At 43.5% G+C, this 18873-nt stretch overlaps 1 protein-coding gene across 1 annotated transcript in view; it reads right to left on the minus strand.

Annotated features, from left to right (window-relative positions):
* Positions 1–1557: 1557 nt before the first annotated feature.
* The window catches only part of AFAP1L1 (actin filament associated protein 1 like 1), a 70810-nt gene continuing 53494 nt past the window's right edge, over positions 1558–18873 (minus strand). Inside the window, exons 16-19 of the mRNA XM_030826778.1 lie at positions 14261–14425; positions 11271–11449; positions 8422–8550; positions 1558–4124 (exon numbers count right to left, since the gene is read on the minus strand). Coding sequence (XP_030682638.1) covers positions 4101–4124; positions 8422–8550; positions 11271–11449; positions 14261–14425 — 497 coding nt within the window. The 3' untranslated portion in view covers positions 1558–4100. The remainder of the gene's footprint in view (positions 4125–8421; positions 8551–11270; positions 11450–14260; positions 14426–18873) is intronic.

Raw genomic sequence — 18873 nt, forward strand, 5'->3', positions numbered from 1 at the left:
AAAAAGACCACCTTAACTACTCAGATCATTGTAACTATGCATTAAGCCTTGCATAGAAAGATGTTGAAATTCTGTTAAACCTCACTGAACCCAAACTTCTACACTTTGGAACACTGACTTCCATCCTTTGTCAGACAGACATATTTTTCCATTCTGTGCTTCCTGGGCAGGCCATCCTCAACCTTTGTGTTTAAATAAACTCTCTTTAAACTAGATTCTGACCTTTTAAATTATTTTAGATTGACAGGGAACATGTGACAAAGGCTTTACATGTTTAAAGAGTCACTTTGACTGCTGTGTGAAGCAGATTGCAAGGTGTAAGAAAAGAGGTAGGGAAGGCAATATGTTGCAGTAGCCCAGGCAAGATGGGGCTATGTTCTGTCCTGGAAGAACAGAGAGAGACCTTCCTAACCACTGTAAAGTAATTGTGTCCAGCACCCTTTTAGTTTCTTAGTATTTTATTTCTTTTGCTTCCTTGTTAAGGTTTGTTCCTCCAACTAGAATGTGAGCTTCATGAGGTGTCTGTCTTGTTCACCACTGATTTCTGACATCTAGTATAGTAGGTACTCAAGTATTTGTTGAATGACTTAATTAAGTTGGATAGTGTCAGTGAAGATAGGAAGATATGGATGAATTTTAGAGATTTAGGATGGAAAGCTGACAGACTGAGAGGATGGATTGGCGATTGGGGTCCAGGGCACTTGAAGTTGCCGGCTTAGTTACTGGATAGCCCCTAAATTTTTTTTTAAGGGAATGGGAAGTGTTCTTTGAGCACTCTGAATCTTGTCATAACATGGGTTATTTGTACTGTAGTTATTTGGGTCAGATTTTCTTTCCTGCTTGTCTCTGAGTTCCATGAGGACAGAGCTGGAGTATTTTCATCTTTTTATCTAATCCAAGGTCCAACTCAAATGTGTCATGACCAATAACTTATATTTTCTTTTTGGCCTTATGAAAAGGGTGACATGGTTTAGGGAGGTATTATGATTCTCTTTTACATATGAGAAAATTGAGGCTCAGAAAGGTTGGTAAACCTGTGCAAGATCCCCCAATAAGGAAACAGTGACAGTAGAATTCTGACAGACTGAACACTTGGCAGGGTTGGGCTTAGACCTGTGGCTTACACTTTGAAAAAACACAACCAAATAAGGCTTTTTTTTTTTTTTTTTTGAGATGGAGTCTTGCTATTGCCCAGGCTGGAGTGCAGTGGTGCGATCTCAGCTCACTGCAACCTCCGCCTCCCGGGTTCAAGTGATTCTCCTCCCTCAGCCTCCTGAGTAGCTGGGACTACAGGCACGTGCCACCGTGCCCAGCTAACTTTTATATTTTTGGTAGAGATGGGGTTTTGCCATGTTGGCCAGGCTGGTCTTGAACTCCTGACCTCAAGTGATCCACCCACTTCGGCCTCCCAAAGTGCAGGGATTACAGGCATGAGCCACTGTACCTGGCCTAAACAAGGCATTTTGACAACCAAGAACAAGTGGCATCTGTGCCTTAGCCATTTTGCTTACATTTCTCTTAGCTGCCTAACGTTCACCAGGTTGCTGCTTGCATCCATGCATTCATTCATCTATTTATTAAGTGGTAGTGTGCTTCTGAATGTTGCAGTACAAGGGGAGGGAGATATATGGATGACATAGAGCTTTAAAATTAAGAATAAGGCTCTAGGGTCAAGACTTCTTACATTCACATGCTGGCTCCACCAGCATGTAAATATAAGAACTATGTGAGCTTGGGCAAGTTACCTGACCTCTGTGAGCTTCCATTTCCTGAACTGTGAAAACTAGGGCAATATAACTTATCTCAGGGTTTCAGTGAAAACTAAAAGGATAATACCTGGAAAAGTGGTTAGTTAGCACCAGGACTGGCTATCTAATTTAAAGGGCAAAAGGAAAAGCAGAACTCCTTGTTCAAATATTAAGAAGGCAATAGTAGAGCATTAAACCAAGAACAGGGCCCTTCTAAGCATGGGGCCCTGTGTGACTGCACAGGTTGCATGCCTGTGAAGCTGGCCATGGCTGACACAGTGCCTGACACACGGTGAGTGCTTGATAAATGTTAATTATTAATTACCCCCAGCCACTCCTCTCAGAGTTCAAGATCTGTTGGTGAGAAAAGACACTTAACCCCAAAATAACTGCATAAGAAAGAGTATGACAGACACTGAAGACATAGTTGGAGAGTTAGGTGACATTCCAGGATCCACGTTTTAAAAAAGAACACTGAAAAGTAATTTCCTCTTCAGTGGAATGAACACAGGCTTGTGAGTCAGACATTTCTCATATAGCTAATAATAGCCAATTTTTTTTTTTTTTTATAGATGGGGTCTTGCTATTTGCTTAGGCTGGAGTGCAGTGGCAATTCACAGGCGTGATCATAGTGCACTACAGTCTCAAACTCCTGGGCTCAAGTGGTCCTCCTGCCTCAGCCTCCTGAGTAGCTGGGACTATAGGCGAGTACCACCATGCCTGGCTAGTGAGAGCCACTATTGACTGAGCATTTCCTATTTCTCAGACACTATGCAAGATGCCTACTATATGTTATCTTATTAAATCTTCCCAACAATCTTGGGAGAAAAGTAACAATTGTTAGTCCCATTTCACAGATAAGGAAAACAAGAATCAGAGTGGTCAAGTGACTTTTCCAAGGTCACCCAGCTGGTCATTAGAGGCAAGGCTCAAACCCAGCCCTATCTGGATCTGGGCTTATAACCCCTAAGTCCTATGCTCTGCCACTAATCAGTGGGTGATTTTTCCTGCTGTGGTCTCCAGCTACCTCACAGGATGTGATCAGGTTATTTTTCCTGTTGTGGTCTCCAGCTACCTCACAGGGTGATAAAGTTTGAGTGAGGCTAAAGTCTGTAAAACCTTAGGTGGGTTAAAATATGTAACCCCTAGAGCAAAGTGGCCACGGTTATTCTGGGATTTTCCTTCTTTCCTCTTGAGCTAAGCACTGGCCCTTAAGAGTTAAGTGGATTTATCTTTATTGGAAGGAAGTGTGTTAAAGACAGACCCATAAAGTACCTACAGTGTTGAGACAGTAGTGAGTAGCACAGTAAGGAGACTGCCCAGGACTTGAGGTCCTTGGTCCCTCTATAAAAGTGTCAAGTGTTTGTAAAAGGTTTAGCACCCATGTGACAGAAAGAAGCCATCATCCTCTTAATTTCTCTTGGTTTTACTTAATATACAGAAGGGCAGACTAGTGGGCTTCTGAGTGCAAGATGAGGACTTCATTAGAATAAAGACATATTGCCTCCTGGATTTCTAACCCATAGCTCCAAGAGCCTCAGTGTCACAGAACATAGGTAAGGGACTTGATTTACTGAAAGACCCTATCCTACAACAGCCTGTGGACATTACAGCTCTGTGCTCCTGTCACTGAATATCACTGTGAGCTTAAAACATGTCAGCTGCTCCATTTCTCTTTCGTTTTGTGTATTCAGAGCTCTGATTTTAAAACACTCAAATCTGGAAGATTCCAGTAGCTGCACTCTGTCTAAAGCATATGAGGAATGACTGTAGAATTTGCATGTCCTCTATAGCTTTTGTTCACATGTATGCAGGCAGGGATAATGTTATTGATTGTTCAACCTATTTGCCTTGCCCAGGGGTTGTCAGTAATGCCCAACATGAATCAAGTTGGCACAAGTGTGATCAGATGATCAGGTCTTGTCTCTTTACACTGCACCACCAATGCTTCAGCACTGCCTCCCTTTGCCTTAAGGACTGGGAGTGCGATGCTGCGAATAGGATGGAAGGGGTTATTCACATGTGCTTTCATTTCTTCTTCCCTTCTTCTTCAGAAGGGAAGGCAAAGACATCTATAAAACCTTTACAGCTGTGCAGACTTCTGTATCCCTCCATCCTCATTTCCACCCTTTGTAAAGTCACTAAGGATGCTCTCCATTTCCCTCTTCCCTTCTACTTCTTCCCTCCCCATATCCCCTAAAATCATGCAGACAATAAAGGCTGGTATTTTGGGTGCCCTGGAGAACGAGGGCTACTTCCTAGTCTCCTCTTGGTGTCTCCTTGTGAAAAAAGCATTTCTTCCTCAGGTGGACAAGCTGGTATTTCCTTTGGAATGAAATCCTCATCCTCTTCCTAGGTCTTCTTCATTTCCCATTCCTGAAGCACAGAAAGACAAGACAAATCAATTTGTTGAATAGTCCAGTGTGACATGGATAAAGACATTTCATGGCACCTAGTTAGATGAAGATCTCCATCGGCCAGGTTGCGTTGGGTTCTAGCCCCCTCTCTCTTTCTGTGGCCCTGAGTAAGTCACTTCTCCATGTTGGTCTCTCTTGTCCCTTCATCCATTCTCAACATAGTTGCCTGAATGGTCTTTAAAAAAATGTAATTCATATCCAAAACTCTTTGCTCAAAACCTTCCATCATGTCACAACAAGATCCATTATGTTAGAACAAGATCCATGGGGAGGTGGCCTGAAAGGCTTTAGATAAAAGGCTGGTAAAGGACAGTCTGTGGGCCAAGTCTGGCCTGTTGCCCGTTCTCATATAATCCATCAGCTAAGAATGATTTTCTTATTTCTAAATGTGTGAAAAAAAATCAAAAGCAGACGACTATCTCATGACACATGAAAATGATATGAAATTCAAATTTCAGTGCTTGTAAATAAGTTTTATTGGGCTAGGTGCAGTGGCTCATGCCTGAAATCCCAGCACTTTGGGAGGCCAAGGTGGGCGGATCACGAGGTCAGGAGTTCGAGATCAACCTGACCAACATGGTGAAACCCCCGTCTCTATAAAAATACAAAAAAATGAGCCAGGCATGGTGGTGTGCACCTGTAATCCCAGCTACACAGGAGGGTGAGGCAGGAGAATTGCTTGAACCCAGGAGGCAGAGGTTGCAGTGAGCCGAGATCGGGCCACTGGACTCCAGCCTGGGTGACAGAGCGAGACTCCGTCTCAAAAAAAAAAAAAAAAGTTTTATTGGGACACAGCCATTTTCATCATCATTTACATATTGTCCATGGCTATTTTCATGTGACAATGGCAGAGTTGAGGGGCTGTGGAACAGATCATATAGTTCAGAAAGCCTAAACTATTTACTCTCTGGCCCTTTACAGAAAAAGTTTGCTGACTGCTGGTCTAGATGATCTGGCCCCTCACTGGTTACTTCTCTGATCGCATCTCCTAATGCTCACTCTTTGTTCCCTTCACTGGAATCACCTGAATCTTCTTGATGTTCCTCAAACATGCCAAGCTTTTTCCCACTTCAGGGACTTGACACTTGCTTTTCTCTCTGCCTGGATCGTCCTTCCCTCAGCCCCCTGCATAGGTCTCTCCCTCACACTCCATTCAGGTCTCTGCTTATGTGTCACCTTCTCGAAAGGGTTTTTGCTGTCACTGTGCTTAAGCCCCTTTGGGAGGTTCATCTTCTCTGGCATCACATTCTTTATTTATGTGTGGTATTTAAAGTCTTGTCTTCCCAACTCTATGAGACCAGGTACTTTTTTGAGTTCCCTGTTATGTAACCAGAAATTAGGACAAGACTGGCATATGGTAGGTCTTCAACAAATATTTGTTTAATGACTGACTAACTGTAGAAAAGAATAAAGACTCTTCCCTCTCAGACTCTGAAAGTCAATTCCAACCTGAGGATGCAGCTCCAGCCTAGACATACAGCCATGCTTTTTTTTGAGACAGGGTCTCACTTAGTGTCGTCTAGACTGGAGTGCAGTGGCATGATCAGGGCTCACTGTAGCCTCACCCCTCCCACTGGGCTCAAGTGATCCTCCCACCTCAGCCTATGGAGTAGCTGGGACTATAGGCATACACCACCACACCCGGCTAATTTTTTTGTAGTTTTTGTAGACACAGGGTTTTGCCATGTTGCCCAGGCTGATCTCGAACTCCTGGGTTCAAGCGATCCTCCCACCTCGGCCACCCAAAGTGCTAGGATTATAGGTGTGAGCCACTGTGCCTGGCCAAGCCATGCATTTTAAAAGTCCATGCTGGTGTGATCCTAGACAAAATGTTGCCGATTCCCAAAGCAGTGTTGATATGAAGCTAATAAACAGCTGTCCTTTAAATGTATTCTAATATGATATGCAATTTCAGCTCACAAATGATCAGGCGTTGCCTGCCTCTTCCCCCTTCATGGTTTCCACGCTTGCTCTCCCTCTTTGCTCCAGCTGCTCTGGCCTCCACCTGGCCATCAGGCATGCTTGAGAGCTTTTGCACCTGCTCTCCCCTCTTGCTGGAAAGCTTCTGCTCTAGATCTCATGATGTTCCTTTCCCATCATTTGGGTCACTGCTAGGAGAGGCCCTCTCTGACCACTATGTATATTGCTCCAACCCTACTCCCAGTCTCTGTCCTTTTCTATATATATGTGTATATATATATGTATATATTTGTAGATGTATTACTTTCTGGAATTATCTTCTTACATTAACAGGGCACTTATGTATTATCTGTCTCCTTTCACTGGCTTGGAAGTTCCTTGAAAACCAGGACCTTGTCTGTCTTGCTCACTGGTTTATCTACCACTTAAACTTCAGTCTTCTTGGCTGTGAAATGGGGCTAAGAATGCCCACTTTACTTGGTTATTGCAAAGATGGAATGAAGGAACATGTTCAGAGTGTTAAGTGAAGTGTCAAGCATTTAGCAGGTGCTTAATATGTGTTTCTTGAATGAATGAAATTGGAGTTTTCCACTACTTTAAATAGGATGTTCCCCCTTTTATTATGTTTCTAATTTGAACTATTTTTTTTTGATTTGACATATTGTGAAATGATTATCACAGTCAAGTTTAGTTAACACATCTCACCTCACCTAGTTATCGTGTGTGTGTGTGTGTGTGTGTGTGTGTGTGTGGTGAGAACAGTAAAAAGTGACTTTTTAAAGCAAATTTCGAGTATACAATATGGTATTGTTAACTGTGGCCACGATTCTGCACATTAGATCCCCAGAACTTAAGTCTTCTTAAAACTGAAACTTTGTATCCTTTGACCAACATCTCCCCAATTCCCCCAGCCCTCAGTCTCTGGGCAACCACCATTCCATTCTCCCCATTTTAAATTAATAAAGATTAATTTTATATTTTCATATTTAAAAAGGAGATTGTTCCTTGAAAACTCATCAGTCTCCACATTTCTTAGCTTGGAATTTAGGTCCTTCTATATCAAACTGTCTTTCCAGTCTCATCTCCTACCAATTTTTCAGACATTCTGTGCTGCTGCCAGACAGGTCTAGAAAGGCTTCCTGAGCATCTCTGATGTGCCAGGCATTTGTTTTTCAGGTCCTGCTATGATTGGAATGTTTGTCCCTCCAAAACTGATGTTGAAATTTAATCCCTAATGTGGCAGTATTGAGAGGTGCAGCCTTTAAGAGGTGATTGGGTCATGAGGGCTCTGTCTTCATGAATATGGATTAATCCATTCATGGATTAAGGCATTAATGAGTTAATGCATTAATGGGTTATCATGGGAGTGGGACTGGTGGCTTTATAAAAAGAGGAAGAGAGACCTGAGCTAACATGTTCAGCCCCCTCACCCTGTGATGCCCTGGGCTGCCTCCAGACTCTGCAGAGAGACCCCACCAGCAAGAAGGCCCTTGCCAGATATGGCCCGTCAACCTGAGACTTCTCGGCCTCCCAAACTCTTAAGAAATACATTCTGTTCCTTTATAAATGATCCAGGTTCAGGTATTCTGTTATAAGCAGCAAAAAATGGACCAGGACAGGTCCACACTTTATCTGCAATTCTGGAATCCAGAAAGCTGTGAAACCGAAATATTTCTCCACTGTTTTGGTATAGTCTCATTTGGTGGCAAAACTTGACCTGACCTGATATGAGTCTGTTTATAATCTTTATTCACTCCATGTGCTATACATATTCCTATGTCTTACTGTAGAATTATTAACATGTTTGCTTACATGGTACCACCTGAGGACTTACTGGGGTTTTCATCATGTATTAGTGTAGGTACCATATTATGTTTATAAAATCCAAAAAGTTCTGAAACACAGCTGACCCCCAAGAGTCACACAGAAGGGACTGTGGACCAGCATCCTGGAGGGAGCCGTGGACTTAGAATTGGAAGAGGTGGGTTTGCTTCTTTGCTTTTGCAGTGATACCTTGCATAGCCCTGGGCAAGTCCCATCGTCCTCGATCTTCAGTTACCTCATCAATGAAATGGAACCTGTTCTGTCTGAAAGCACACTGTAGGCTCAGAAACCAGATGATTAAGCTTGTTAGAAATATGTGTTAACAAAAAGTGAATAGGTTCTGAATAAGATCTGAGGATTACCCCTTATGAGGAAGGTTCATGAGTTTCATTGCATAAATGCATTGGCAATTCTCTGCCTTTCTCACTAGTTGATATTTTGGTTTTGGGTGAAGTTCCATGTAAAGGGGGCTACCAGATCTCTGATTTTGAGGAGCTGAACTATGGCTCTACCTTGGCTTTCTGTAGCACCCTTCCTTGGTTGGCAGCTATGATGGATGGGCTCCTCTTCCTCAGCTCAGAAACACAGTTGACAGGGAGAGATTGCTCTGGAACGCTGTTCTGGGGTTTATTTGCAGTTTCCTGTTGATGGCAATAAATAATTATATAGGTGAGATCTGGTGATGGCTACCTACACCAAGCCTGCCCTCAAAAGCATGAGGACACTTTATTATTTTTATTTTTATTTTTGAGACAGAGTCTCTCTTTGTCACCCAGGCTGGAGCACAGTGGCGCGAGCTTGGCTCACTGTAACCTCTGCCTCCTGGGTTCAAGCGATTCTCATACCTCAGCCTCCCAAGTAGCTGGGATTATAGGTGTGTACCACCGGTCCTGGCTAATTTTTCTATTTTTAGTAGAGATGGGGTTTCGCCAAGTTGCCCAGGCTGGTCTCAAACTCCTGGGCTCAAGCAATCCACCCACCATGGCCTCCCAAAGTGCTGGGATTACAGATGTGAGCTACTGCACCTAGCGGCAGGAGGAACTTTAAAATAAAAGGCACCTGGCAAACATGACAGCATTGAACAAGGTGAGAGAAGAAGATACTTGAGGACCTTCAGATAACGATAATGAGAACTAGAATTACTGAACCTCACTATGTACAAAGCATTGTGTGAATTAGCTCCTTTAGCTTTTCAACAAGCCGATGAAGTAGGTATTATTATTAGTCATTCCATTTTATAGGTGAGGAAATTGAGAAGGTCAAATTGCTGTGCAAGGTCACATGGCTGGTGAGTGGGAGAACCAGGATTCCAATCCCATAGCCCTTTTTTCCTTTCTTTTTTCTTTTCTTTTCTTTTTTTTTTTTTTTGTGAGACAGAGTCTTGCTCTCTTGCCAAGGCTGGAGGTCCACCTTCCAGGTTCAAGTGATTCTCTTGCCTCAGCCTCCGGAGTAGCTGGGACAGGCATGTGCCACCATGCTCAGTTAAGTTTTGCATTTTTAGTAGAGACGGGGTTTCACCATGTTGGCCAGGCTGGTTTCAAACTCCTGGCCTCAAGTGATCCGCCCGTCTCAGTCTCCCAAAGTGCTGAGGTTATAGGCATGAGTTACCATGCCTGGCCCCACAGCCTGACTTTTAACCTCTCTCCTGTATTCCTTCTCATTTTTGAAATTACCTTTACCCCTTACATTTTTTCCAGATAATTGCTTAGTATTAACATCTTACCAGATGTAGCTCCTTAAGGGTGACATCTTAACAGCTAAACCTACAAGGAATTTACAGAAAACTTCTCTTTATCTCCAAAGAATGTTAAAAGGATCCAAAACCAAGGGAAAAGTGCTCTGGAATGGGAATATCAGGTCATGCTGGTGGGAGGAAGCAGCAGGGATGAATGAACCAGTGCTAGCTCCTCCACCAGCCCTCTGTGACTCTGGGAAGTTGTTTTGTCCTTGGCTGTCATGTTTTTCATCTATACAATGAGGTTGGAAACACCCCATGGAAAGGAAGTGTAGGGGTGTAAGACACAGCACTGGCTCAATCAGGTGTGGTGTGACCAGGAAATGTGACCTGGGACAACAATAATAATGACACATTGCCTCCCGACAAGTCATACTTATCAGACAAGTTATTTCATCTCTTTGAGTCTCAATTTCCTCACCCGAAAGCAGGCAAAACATTTATTCATTTGACAAATATTTCTTGTACTCCTACTATTTTTCTGTAAAGGGTCAGGAATTTAATGATAAATGAATGGATGTAGTCAAATTCTTAACAAAAATACAATCTAGTGGAGAAGACAGACATTGGACAAGCAAGGATACAAATATATATACACACACACATACACACAAATTGTGGTTAAGTGCTATGAGGAAGAATAATAGAGGGAGCTGTTGGTAATTTAGACCAACTAGGGTCAGTTTTGCTCTCCCAGGGGACATCTGGGAATTTCTGGAGATATTTTGGTTGTCACTGGAGGGGGGGTGCTACTGGCAACCAGTGAGTACAACCTAGAGATGCTGCTTAACATCCTACTTGATATCCTTAGGTAGGACCTTAACATCCCTAACATCCTGCTGGTGCACAGAATAGTCCCTTATAAGAAAGAATTACTGGTCCAAAATGTCAGTAGTGTTGAGGTTGAGAAACCCTGGTGTAGATGAGGTCAGAGAAGTTCTCTCTGAGAGAGCCCCATTGGAGGTGAGCATATCTTCCTCACAGAGTTGCTGGGAAAATTAGAGATAATGGATGCAGAGCCCTGAGGACAGGGCCTGGTACCCTGGAGATCTCAGGAGAGGGCATGTGAGATTGCTGTATTTTTTGTAGAGACAGGGTTTCACTATGTTGCCCTGGTGGGCTCTGGAGTTAGACTTCCTGGGTTTGGAATCCTGTCTCCCACTTCATGGAGTGACCTTGAGCAAGTCATTCAACATCTCTGAACCTCAGTTTCCTTGTCTGTCAACCCCTAAACTACCTCATAGGACTGCCAGGAAGATTGTGTGGAATAATACAGGTTAAGATGCCTATAGTAATGGATCACACATGTTTGTTATTCAACGTATGCTGACTACTATTATCATCAATAACCCCAAGGCCATTTCTAAGATCACCTTTAGGGTAAAAAGTCAAATGGTGCTGCTGTTGTGGAGACAAGAACAGGCCAGAAACCAAGAGAAATTGCTCCAAGAGTCCTCTTCCTAGCTGTGCCACCCATGGCATGCCCTTCACCTCTTTGGACTTCAGTTTTCTTGTCTGTAAATGGGCATAACCCCTACCTCCAAAGAATGATCATGAAGGAGAGATCTGTAGTGCGTGGAGGGATATAGGAGTAGCTGCCCCTGGCATGGAAGGCCCTGGACTCACCCCACTCTTGGGCTTGCTGCTCATGGAGAGCCCCAGGGCTGGCCCTCCCGCCAGGGACTGCTGCAAGCGCTCCTTCACAGCCACCAGCTTCAGCTCCAGGTCAATCCGGCGCTCCTCCTTTGCCCGACACTGAGCTTCCAGGGTGGCCACGGCTTCTTCCAGAGCCTTTAATTTTGCTCCTGAATCAAGAGACACTGATAAGAAAAAGCTGAACCTGACCTGAAGCGTCAGGGAATCTGGCAGGGCCTCAGGCCTTTGTCTGCCCCTCCTGGAGGGCCTTTCTAGCCTCCAGTCTTTGTTAAGAGATGGACTCTGGGCTTGGGGTTCCAGCTCCATACTAGGATTCCAGCTCCATAATGAGATGAGGTCTCATTATGTTCTTTATATGTCTGGTACCCATTTCACCATCTCCTGGAAATAGCACTCTGAGTTTTCATTGGGAAACCACCTTCCCCCTCTCATTCTGTCTCTCTTCTGTTTTTTTTTGTTTGTTTGTTTTTGAGACGGAGTCTCACTCTGTCGCCCAGGCTGGAGTGCAGTGGGTGATCTCAGCTCGCTGCAACCTCTGCCTCCTGGGATCAAGCGATCCTCCTGCCTCAAGCCTCCCAAGTAGCTGGGAGTACAGGCACATGCCAGCACACCCAGCTAATTTTTGTATTTTTAGTAGAGATGGGGTTTTGCCATGTTGGCCAGGCTAGTCTCAAATTGCTGACCTCAAGTAATCCACCAGCCTTGGCCTACCAAAGTGCTGGGATTACAGGCATGAGCCACTGCACCTGCCCCCCTACCCCCATTCTCTCTAGTTTGAGTGGGGCTGATTCTACTTCTAGTTCAAGGGTTTGGCATATAACTTAGGTCTGCCCCATAATCACAACTCATCTTCTGGTGACAGCGATTGGATTAGGGATGAAAGTGGGACCAATCAGAGTGAATCCAGAGGGTTTTGTGGTGGTCGTTGGGAGGAGAAGCTCTCTCTGTTTGGGTTGGCTGGGAGGGCTGGGTGAGGGCTGGCACTGTGCAGCCATCGTGGCATCACAAGGGGAGAATGAAACCAAAGGAGAGAAGGGTAGAAGCATGAGTGTGAGAAATAAGCTTCCTGGTGACATCATTTAAGTCCCTGGACCCCACTACACCAGATCACTGAATTTTCCAATTACATCTTCTTTTCATTTCTCTGCCAGTTTAGCTTTGGTTTCTGTTACTTGTAAACAAGTGTCATAGCAGGGCTTTATAGACACCAGAGTTTTCAGTAGGATTTTGCTGCTTATTCGATTTTTTTTTTTTTTTCTTGAGACGGAGTCTTGCTCTGTCGCCCAGGCTGGAGTGCAGTGGCATGATCTCGGCTCACTGCAAGCTCCACCTCCCAGGTTCACGCCATTCTCCTGCCTCAGCCTCCTGAGTAGCTGGGACTACAGGCACCCACCACCACACCCGGCTAATTTTTTGTATTTTTAGTAGAGACGGGGTTTCACCATGTTAGCCAGGATGGTCTCGATCTCCTGACCTTGTGATCCGCCCACCTCAGCCTCCCAAAGTGCTGGGATTACAGGCATGAGCCACCATGCCCGGCCTCAATTTATTTTTATTTTTAAATTTTCTTTCTTTAAGAAAAATAGAGATGAGGTCTCATTATGTTGCTCAGGCTGGTGTTGAACTCCTGCGCTCAAATGGTCCTCCTGCCTCAGCCTCCCAAAGTGCTGGGCTTACAGGCATGAACGACGGCACCCAGCCCACTTTTTTGATTTAATCTAACAAATCTATATTAGTACCTTTCCCATGCCAAGTGCTGTGTTGGGTCTTACCAGGTTTAAAAATCAGTTCCATTCTTTGTCCTGAGGGAGGCTGTGCTGGAAGGTTTTCCAGTAATGTGGAATTCTTTATATTCATCATTCACCATGTATTTAATGTATGCTTACCATGTATCAGGCATTGTCCTCGGCCCTAGATATATCAGTGAACAAAACAGGCAAAGATCCTTGCCCTTATGGTGCTTATATTTGTGTGTCTGTGGCAAACAATAAATAATAAATATAATAAATAATCTGATATATTACAAAGTGATAGTGCCATAGGGGAAAAAATTGAGCAGGACAAGGAGAGTCAGCTTGCTCCAAATCTTGGTTGTGACTCTCAGAAAATTCTTTATATGGAAACCAAACTGCCTTCCTGTGCCTTCCTCCTGTTGATTCTGGTTCTTGGCCACACAGAAGAAGTCTTCTCCTTTAAACCAGAAGTTCTTAATCTGAGGTTCATGGAGTCTTAGGCAATCTATGGATAGGCTCCACAGGCAGCCACATGAGCTCCTGAACTTTTTTTTTGCAGCATTGTGAACTGTGGTGTTTCTTCTTAGGAAAGGGTCCATAGGTCCACCATTCTCATAGGGCTACATGTTTGTGGACATGTTCTATAAAAACAGGACTTCTGCTCCCTCCGGCATGTGAAGAAACCTTAGGCTTAAAGTGTGTCAAACTGCAGTTAGAGAGAATGCAAAGGAAACACAGCAGAAAATAGGGTGTGGAGAAGCCCAGAGCAGGCAGGGCCTGCTGAGGTCCCTGGGTTTCAGAAGAGGATCCTGGGAAAATGTCATGTCCATTATTCCCTTTACTAGGACCAATGTCTCACATACATCTGTGAATGAATGAAGGTGGGGTTCAAAATGATATCTCTTATTTCCTTGATTCTAAGGCACACTTCTGTGCTTCATATTTCTAAAATCAGGTTGCTTCTTACTACATTAAGTGTATACATTATTGTGATGCTTTGTAATCCCTCCAAAACCAGTTATTAAATTGATGGCACTTTCTTTAATTGGGAGGAATGATGATGATAATGATGAAAAGGAGAAGAAGAGGAGGAGGAGGAGAAGGAGGAGGGGAGGAGAAGCCCACTTGGGTAGGAAACCAGGTGACTTGTGCAAGAGACCTCCCTTTACTATGCCCAAGGATGAGCTGGCCACCCATAGGTGCTCAGGACCACACCCACATAGGTACCTGGGCTGCTCCGAATGGCTTCCTTCAGTTCCCTCTTCTCCTGTCTCAGTGCTATCAGCTCTGTCCGAATCGTCTCTTTCTCTTTCTCCAGCTTCTCTTTTTCTACCAAGTACCTCCGGGCATCCTCCTCGGCTCGGTTCTTGCCATACTTGTATTGATTGGCACCTGCAAAGATGTAGGGAAGGGAAAGGCCCTCAGTTCTGACCTCTGGCAAAGGTACTTGGGTGGTGTCAGCTTCTCTTTCAGCCCCAACTTCTCCATCTATAAATGTTTAGATTTAGTCCCTTAGATATATTTAGTGTGACTCCTCTAAGGAAATAAGAAACAAAAGGGAGGCCACAGGGCACAGGGACTAGGAGCAAGGCCTTGGAACAGACAGTCTGAGATTTGGGCATTTTTGACCTTCCTGGTTGTGTGACATTAGGCAAAAGTGACTGGTAGTGTTTTTCTGTGCCTTTCCCCCTTGACCTTAGTTTCCTTATTTGTAAATAAGGATATGGATACAATTTACCTCATAGAGTTGTGGTAAGGGTTAAATGAGATGATTGATGAAAAGCACTTAGTATGGTACCTGGCAAATAGTAAGGGTTAGATAATAATGATAATATTATTAAAAAACAAATTTGTGATGTAGAACATACTTTGGTTTTAAAAGAGCATGTTTTATAGTCAGTTTTCAGATATTTATAAGTCAAGGAGACTGTTCCATATAACTCAGATCCCCAGAGATTCTAGACTTTGGACTACAGTCAGGCATTGTCCATTTTATTACTGGGGAAGGGGTTGGGGGAGGGAGGGACCTGGTGGTCTACTGTAGGTTCAATACTATGATGGACAATAAAAGCAAATAATTATGACAAAAAATATTTATTATTTACTTCACACAAGGCACTATATGCTGAGCCATTCACTTGCATTCCCACTTAGTCATCATGAAACTTATTTTTTTTATTTATTTTGAGACAGAGTTTCACTCTGTCATCCAGGCTGGAGTGCAGTGGTATGATCTCAGCTCACTGCAACCTCCACCTCTGGGGTTCAAGTGATTCTCCTGCCTCAGCCTCCCAAGTAGAGTAGCTGGGACTACAGGTGTGCACCACCATGCCCGGCTAATTTTTGTATTTTTAGTAGAGATGGGGTTTCGCTATGTTGGTCAGGCTGTTCTCGAACTTCTGACCTCAAGTGATCAGCCTGCCTCAGCCTCTCAAAGTGCTGGGATTACAGGAGTGAGCCACTGCGCCCAGCCCACAAAACTTACTATAATTAATATTCTTTTATTGTTGAGGAAACTGAGGCACACAGAAGTTAGGTCCCACTGCTAATGGTGGCAGAGCCGAGGTTAAACCCATGTCTCCACGTCTCTCTGACTCCAGGGTCCATGCTGTGTAATACTGCTGTACCTGGGCCAAGGCCATAGTTCAACCTCTTAGGGAAAGTTTTACTTTTTTTTTTGTGCACTATACAGAGGTGCACACAGCTTTATATAAGTCGGTGCAGAAAAATTCCTGCAGTTTATGGATAATTGGGGGTCTTGTCTAACCACCTGCTGCAGGGATTGCAGTGGTCACCTAGTGACCCGTGCAAAAATCTGTTCCTGACACAACTACCTGCAGTTCAAGCCTGATCATAATACAGCATGGATGGCCTTCTGGCTTTCATTGTTACTGATGAGAAGTCAGCTGTTAATGTTACTGGGGTTCTCTTATACATGATGACCTGATTTTCTCTTTTGCCTTCAAGATTTTTTCCTTGTCTTTGCTATCAGCATTTTTACCATGATGTGTCTTTTGTAGATCTCCTTGCCTTTATCTTACTTGGATTTCACTGAGCTTCGTGGATGTATAGATTAATGCTTTTCAATAAATTTGGCAAGTTTCATCCATTATTTGAATATTTTTTATGCTCATCTGTCTCTCTTCTCCTTCTAGTACTCCCTGTACACATATGTTTGTGCACTTAATGGTGTTCCACAGTGCTCTGAAGCTCTGTCATTTTTCTTCATTCTTTTTTTCTCTTTGCTCTTGATTTGCATAATCTCTATTTTTCTGTCATCAAGCTCACTGATTCTTCTACCAGGTCAAATTTACTGTTGTGCCCATTGAGTGGGTTTTTCATTTCAGTTATTGTACTTTTCAGCCTCATGATTTTTATTTGGTTCTTCTTTTTATAATTTCTATCTTTCTGTTGGAGGCCTCTATCAATATATTATCAATAATATATTCCACATGACTATACTATATAGTATAGTATAATATAGTAAGCATATAGCTACATTCCATATAACTGTAGTGTAGTTCCATATACGTATACGTAGTGTACAGTTTAGTGTAGTGTAGTATTCAGTATAGTCTATTTCCTCCTGCAGTATGAAGTCAATTTCTCCAGACTGTTGTTTATAAGTTACCCAGCTTATGGAATTTTGTTATAGCAGGAGGAATGGGCTATTATCAATAATATATTGATAGAGACTATCAATAATATAGGCTATCAATAATATAGACTATCTGTTAATACACTGTCATCTCCTGTTCCTTTATTTCTTTAAGCATGGTTTCCTTAAGTTCTTTAAATATATTTATAATGGCTGCTTTGAAATCTTTGTTAAATTCTACATTTGGGCCCTCTCTCAGGCAGTTTCTGTTGCTTGACTTTTTTCCTTCTGTATGGGTCACATTTTCCTGCTTCTTCGTGTGTCTCATAATTTTTTGTTGAAAACTGGTCATTTCAGAGAATATATTGTAGTATCTTTTGATATGCATCCCCCCAACCGGGTCGTTGGGTTGTTACTTTATTTGTTTAGTGACTTGTCTGAAGTATTTTAGTGTAGTCTACTTCCTCTTGAAGTATGAAGCCACTGATGTTGCTCCTCAGAGGCCATAGCCTTGGCATGTATACAGTCACTCTGGGGTGACAGCGTATTAGCAGGGATTTCTGACTCTTTCCCTAATCTCCTGTTAAGCAGTCGGCCTCTGTTGCTATTACACCCAACTCTACTAATTGTCAGGTGTTTGGTCTATTGATTTTGACAATGCATCAATTACCCCACAGCCTGATCCAATTAAATTCAGCCCCTTTACAGGATAGTTCTGGAGGCCCATCTTTGAGATTTGTTCTAACCCTAGGAGGGCTCTTTTTATTTAAAAAATTTCTTTTTAAAAATATATATATATATATTTTTTGTCGACAGGGTCTCACTCTGTCACCCAGGCTGGAGTGCAGTGGCACCATCATGGCTCACTGCAACCTCTGCCTCTTGGGTTCAAGTGATTCTTGTGCCTCAGCCTCCCGAGTAGCTGGGCTTACAGGTGCCCACCACCATGCCTGGCTGATTTTTGTATTTTTAGTAGAGACAGGGTTTTGCCATGTTGGCTAGGCTGGTCTTGAACTCCTGGCCTCAAGTGATCCACCTGCCTCAGCCTCCCAAAGTGCTGGGATGACAAGGGTGAGCCATCACGCCCGGCTGAGGGCAATTTTAGCTGTCTCTTTCTATGGTTTTCTCTGATAAACTAGCCTATGATTTAGTTTATTGTTCTCATAACCACCAAATCTCCATTGTTTTTGAGAGCACCCTTTGGTTTACACTTTCCCGCACTCTGTTCCAACTAAAGTCAGTTCTTTCGAGGAAGAGCTTTGGAATTCTCTGTTCTTATGGCCTGCCTTTCCCCACTCGGCAAAATCTCTGTCACTGCTCTGGATCCAGGGGTGGGAACGATGGCCTGTGCTGTGGTTTGAATGTTCGTCCCCTCCAAAACTCATGTTGAAATTTAATTGCAATTGTAACAGTATGAAAAGATGGGGCTTTGAGAAGTGATTTAGGCCATGAGGGCTTGCCTTCATGGGTGGGATTAATGCCGTTAAAAGAGAGCAAATTCAATCCCCTTTTGCCTCTTTGCCCTTCCATTTTCTGCCATGTGACGATGCAGCAAGAAGGCCCTTCTAGATGTCAACACCTTGATCTTGGATTTTCCAGCCTCCAGACTAGGAGCTAATAATTTCTGTTCATTATAAATTACCCAGTCTCTGTTATTCTGTTATAGCAGCACAAAACAAATTAAGAGCCTGTTTCTCTTGGAGTGACATTCCTGTTATGAGCAGGGTGCTGGGTGGGGGCAGTACTCTGGTCTACTCTGCTTGCGTCTCCCAGCATGGAACCTCTGCCTTACAAGTGAGCTAGGATGAGGGCAATCAGGGCCCCAGTATTCTTGGCTTACCCTACCTGGGGCAAAGCCTTTGCTCCACCATCTGGGTAGAGGAAGGGAGCTTCCTACCTCTTGGCTGCAATCACCTGGAATTTAGCCTCTGCAGCATGGAGCTGGGTATGACAAAAAATACTGGCAGCCTGCCCTTCTTGGGGAGATACTGTAGCCCTTGACTGGCAGCTGGGGGAAGAAGGAGCCCTGTTTTCTTGTCTAGACATGCCTGGAGTGAAGATTGTTTCAAACTGAGTTGGGGAATAAATGGGTAGGTTGTAGCTCAAATGCCACAAACTCTCACTGTTCTTACTAAGATGTAGCAAATTTTCTAGAATAAATGTTTCTTCATTTGCCCTTAGGAAAATTTCCAGACTTTAAATAATTGTTTGTTTTAATAAATTTCACCAGCTACAGCTGTTT

This window comes from Nomascus leucogenys, chromosome 2, assembly GCF_006542625.1.
Source record: "Nomascus leucogenys isolate Asia chromosome 2, Asia_NLE_v1, whole genome shotgun sequence".
NCBI lineage: Eukaryota > Metazoa > Chordata > Mammalia > Primates > Hylobatidae > Nomascus > Nomascus leucogenys.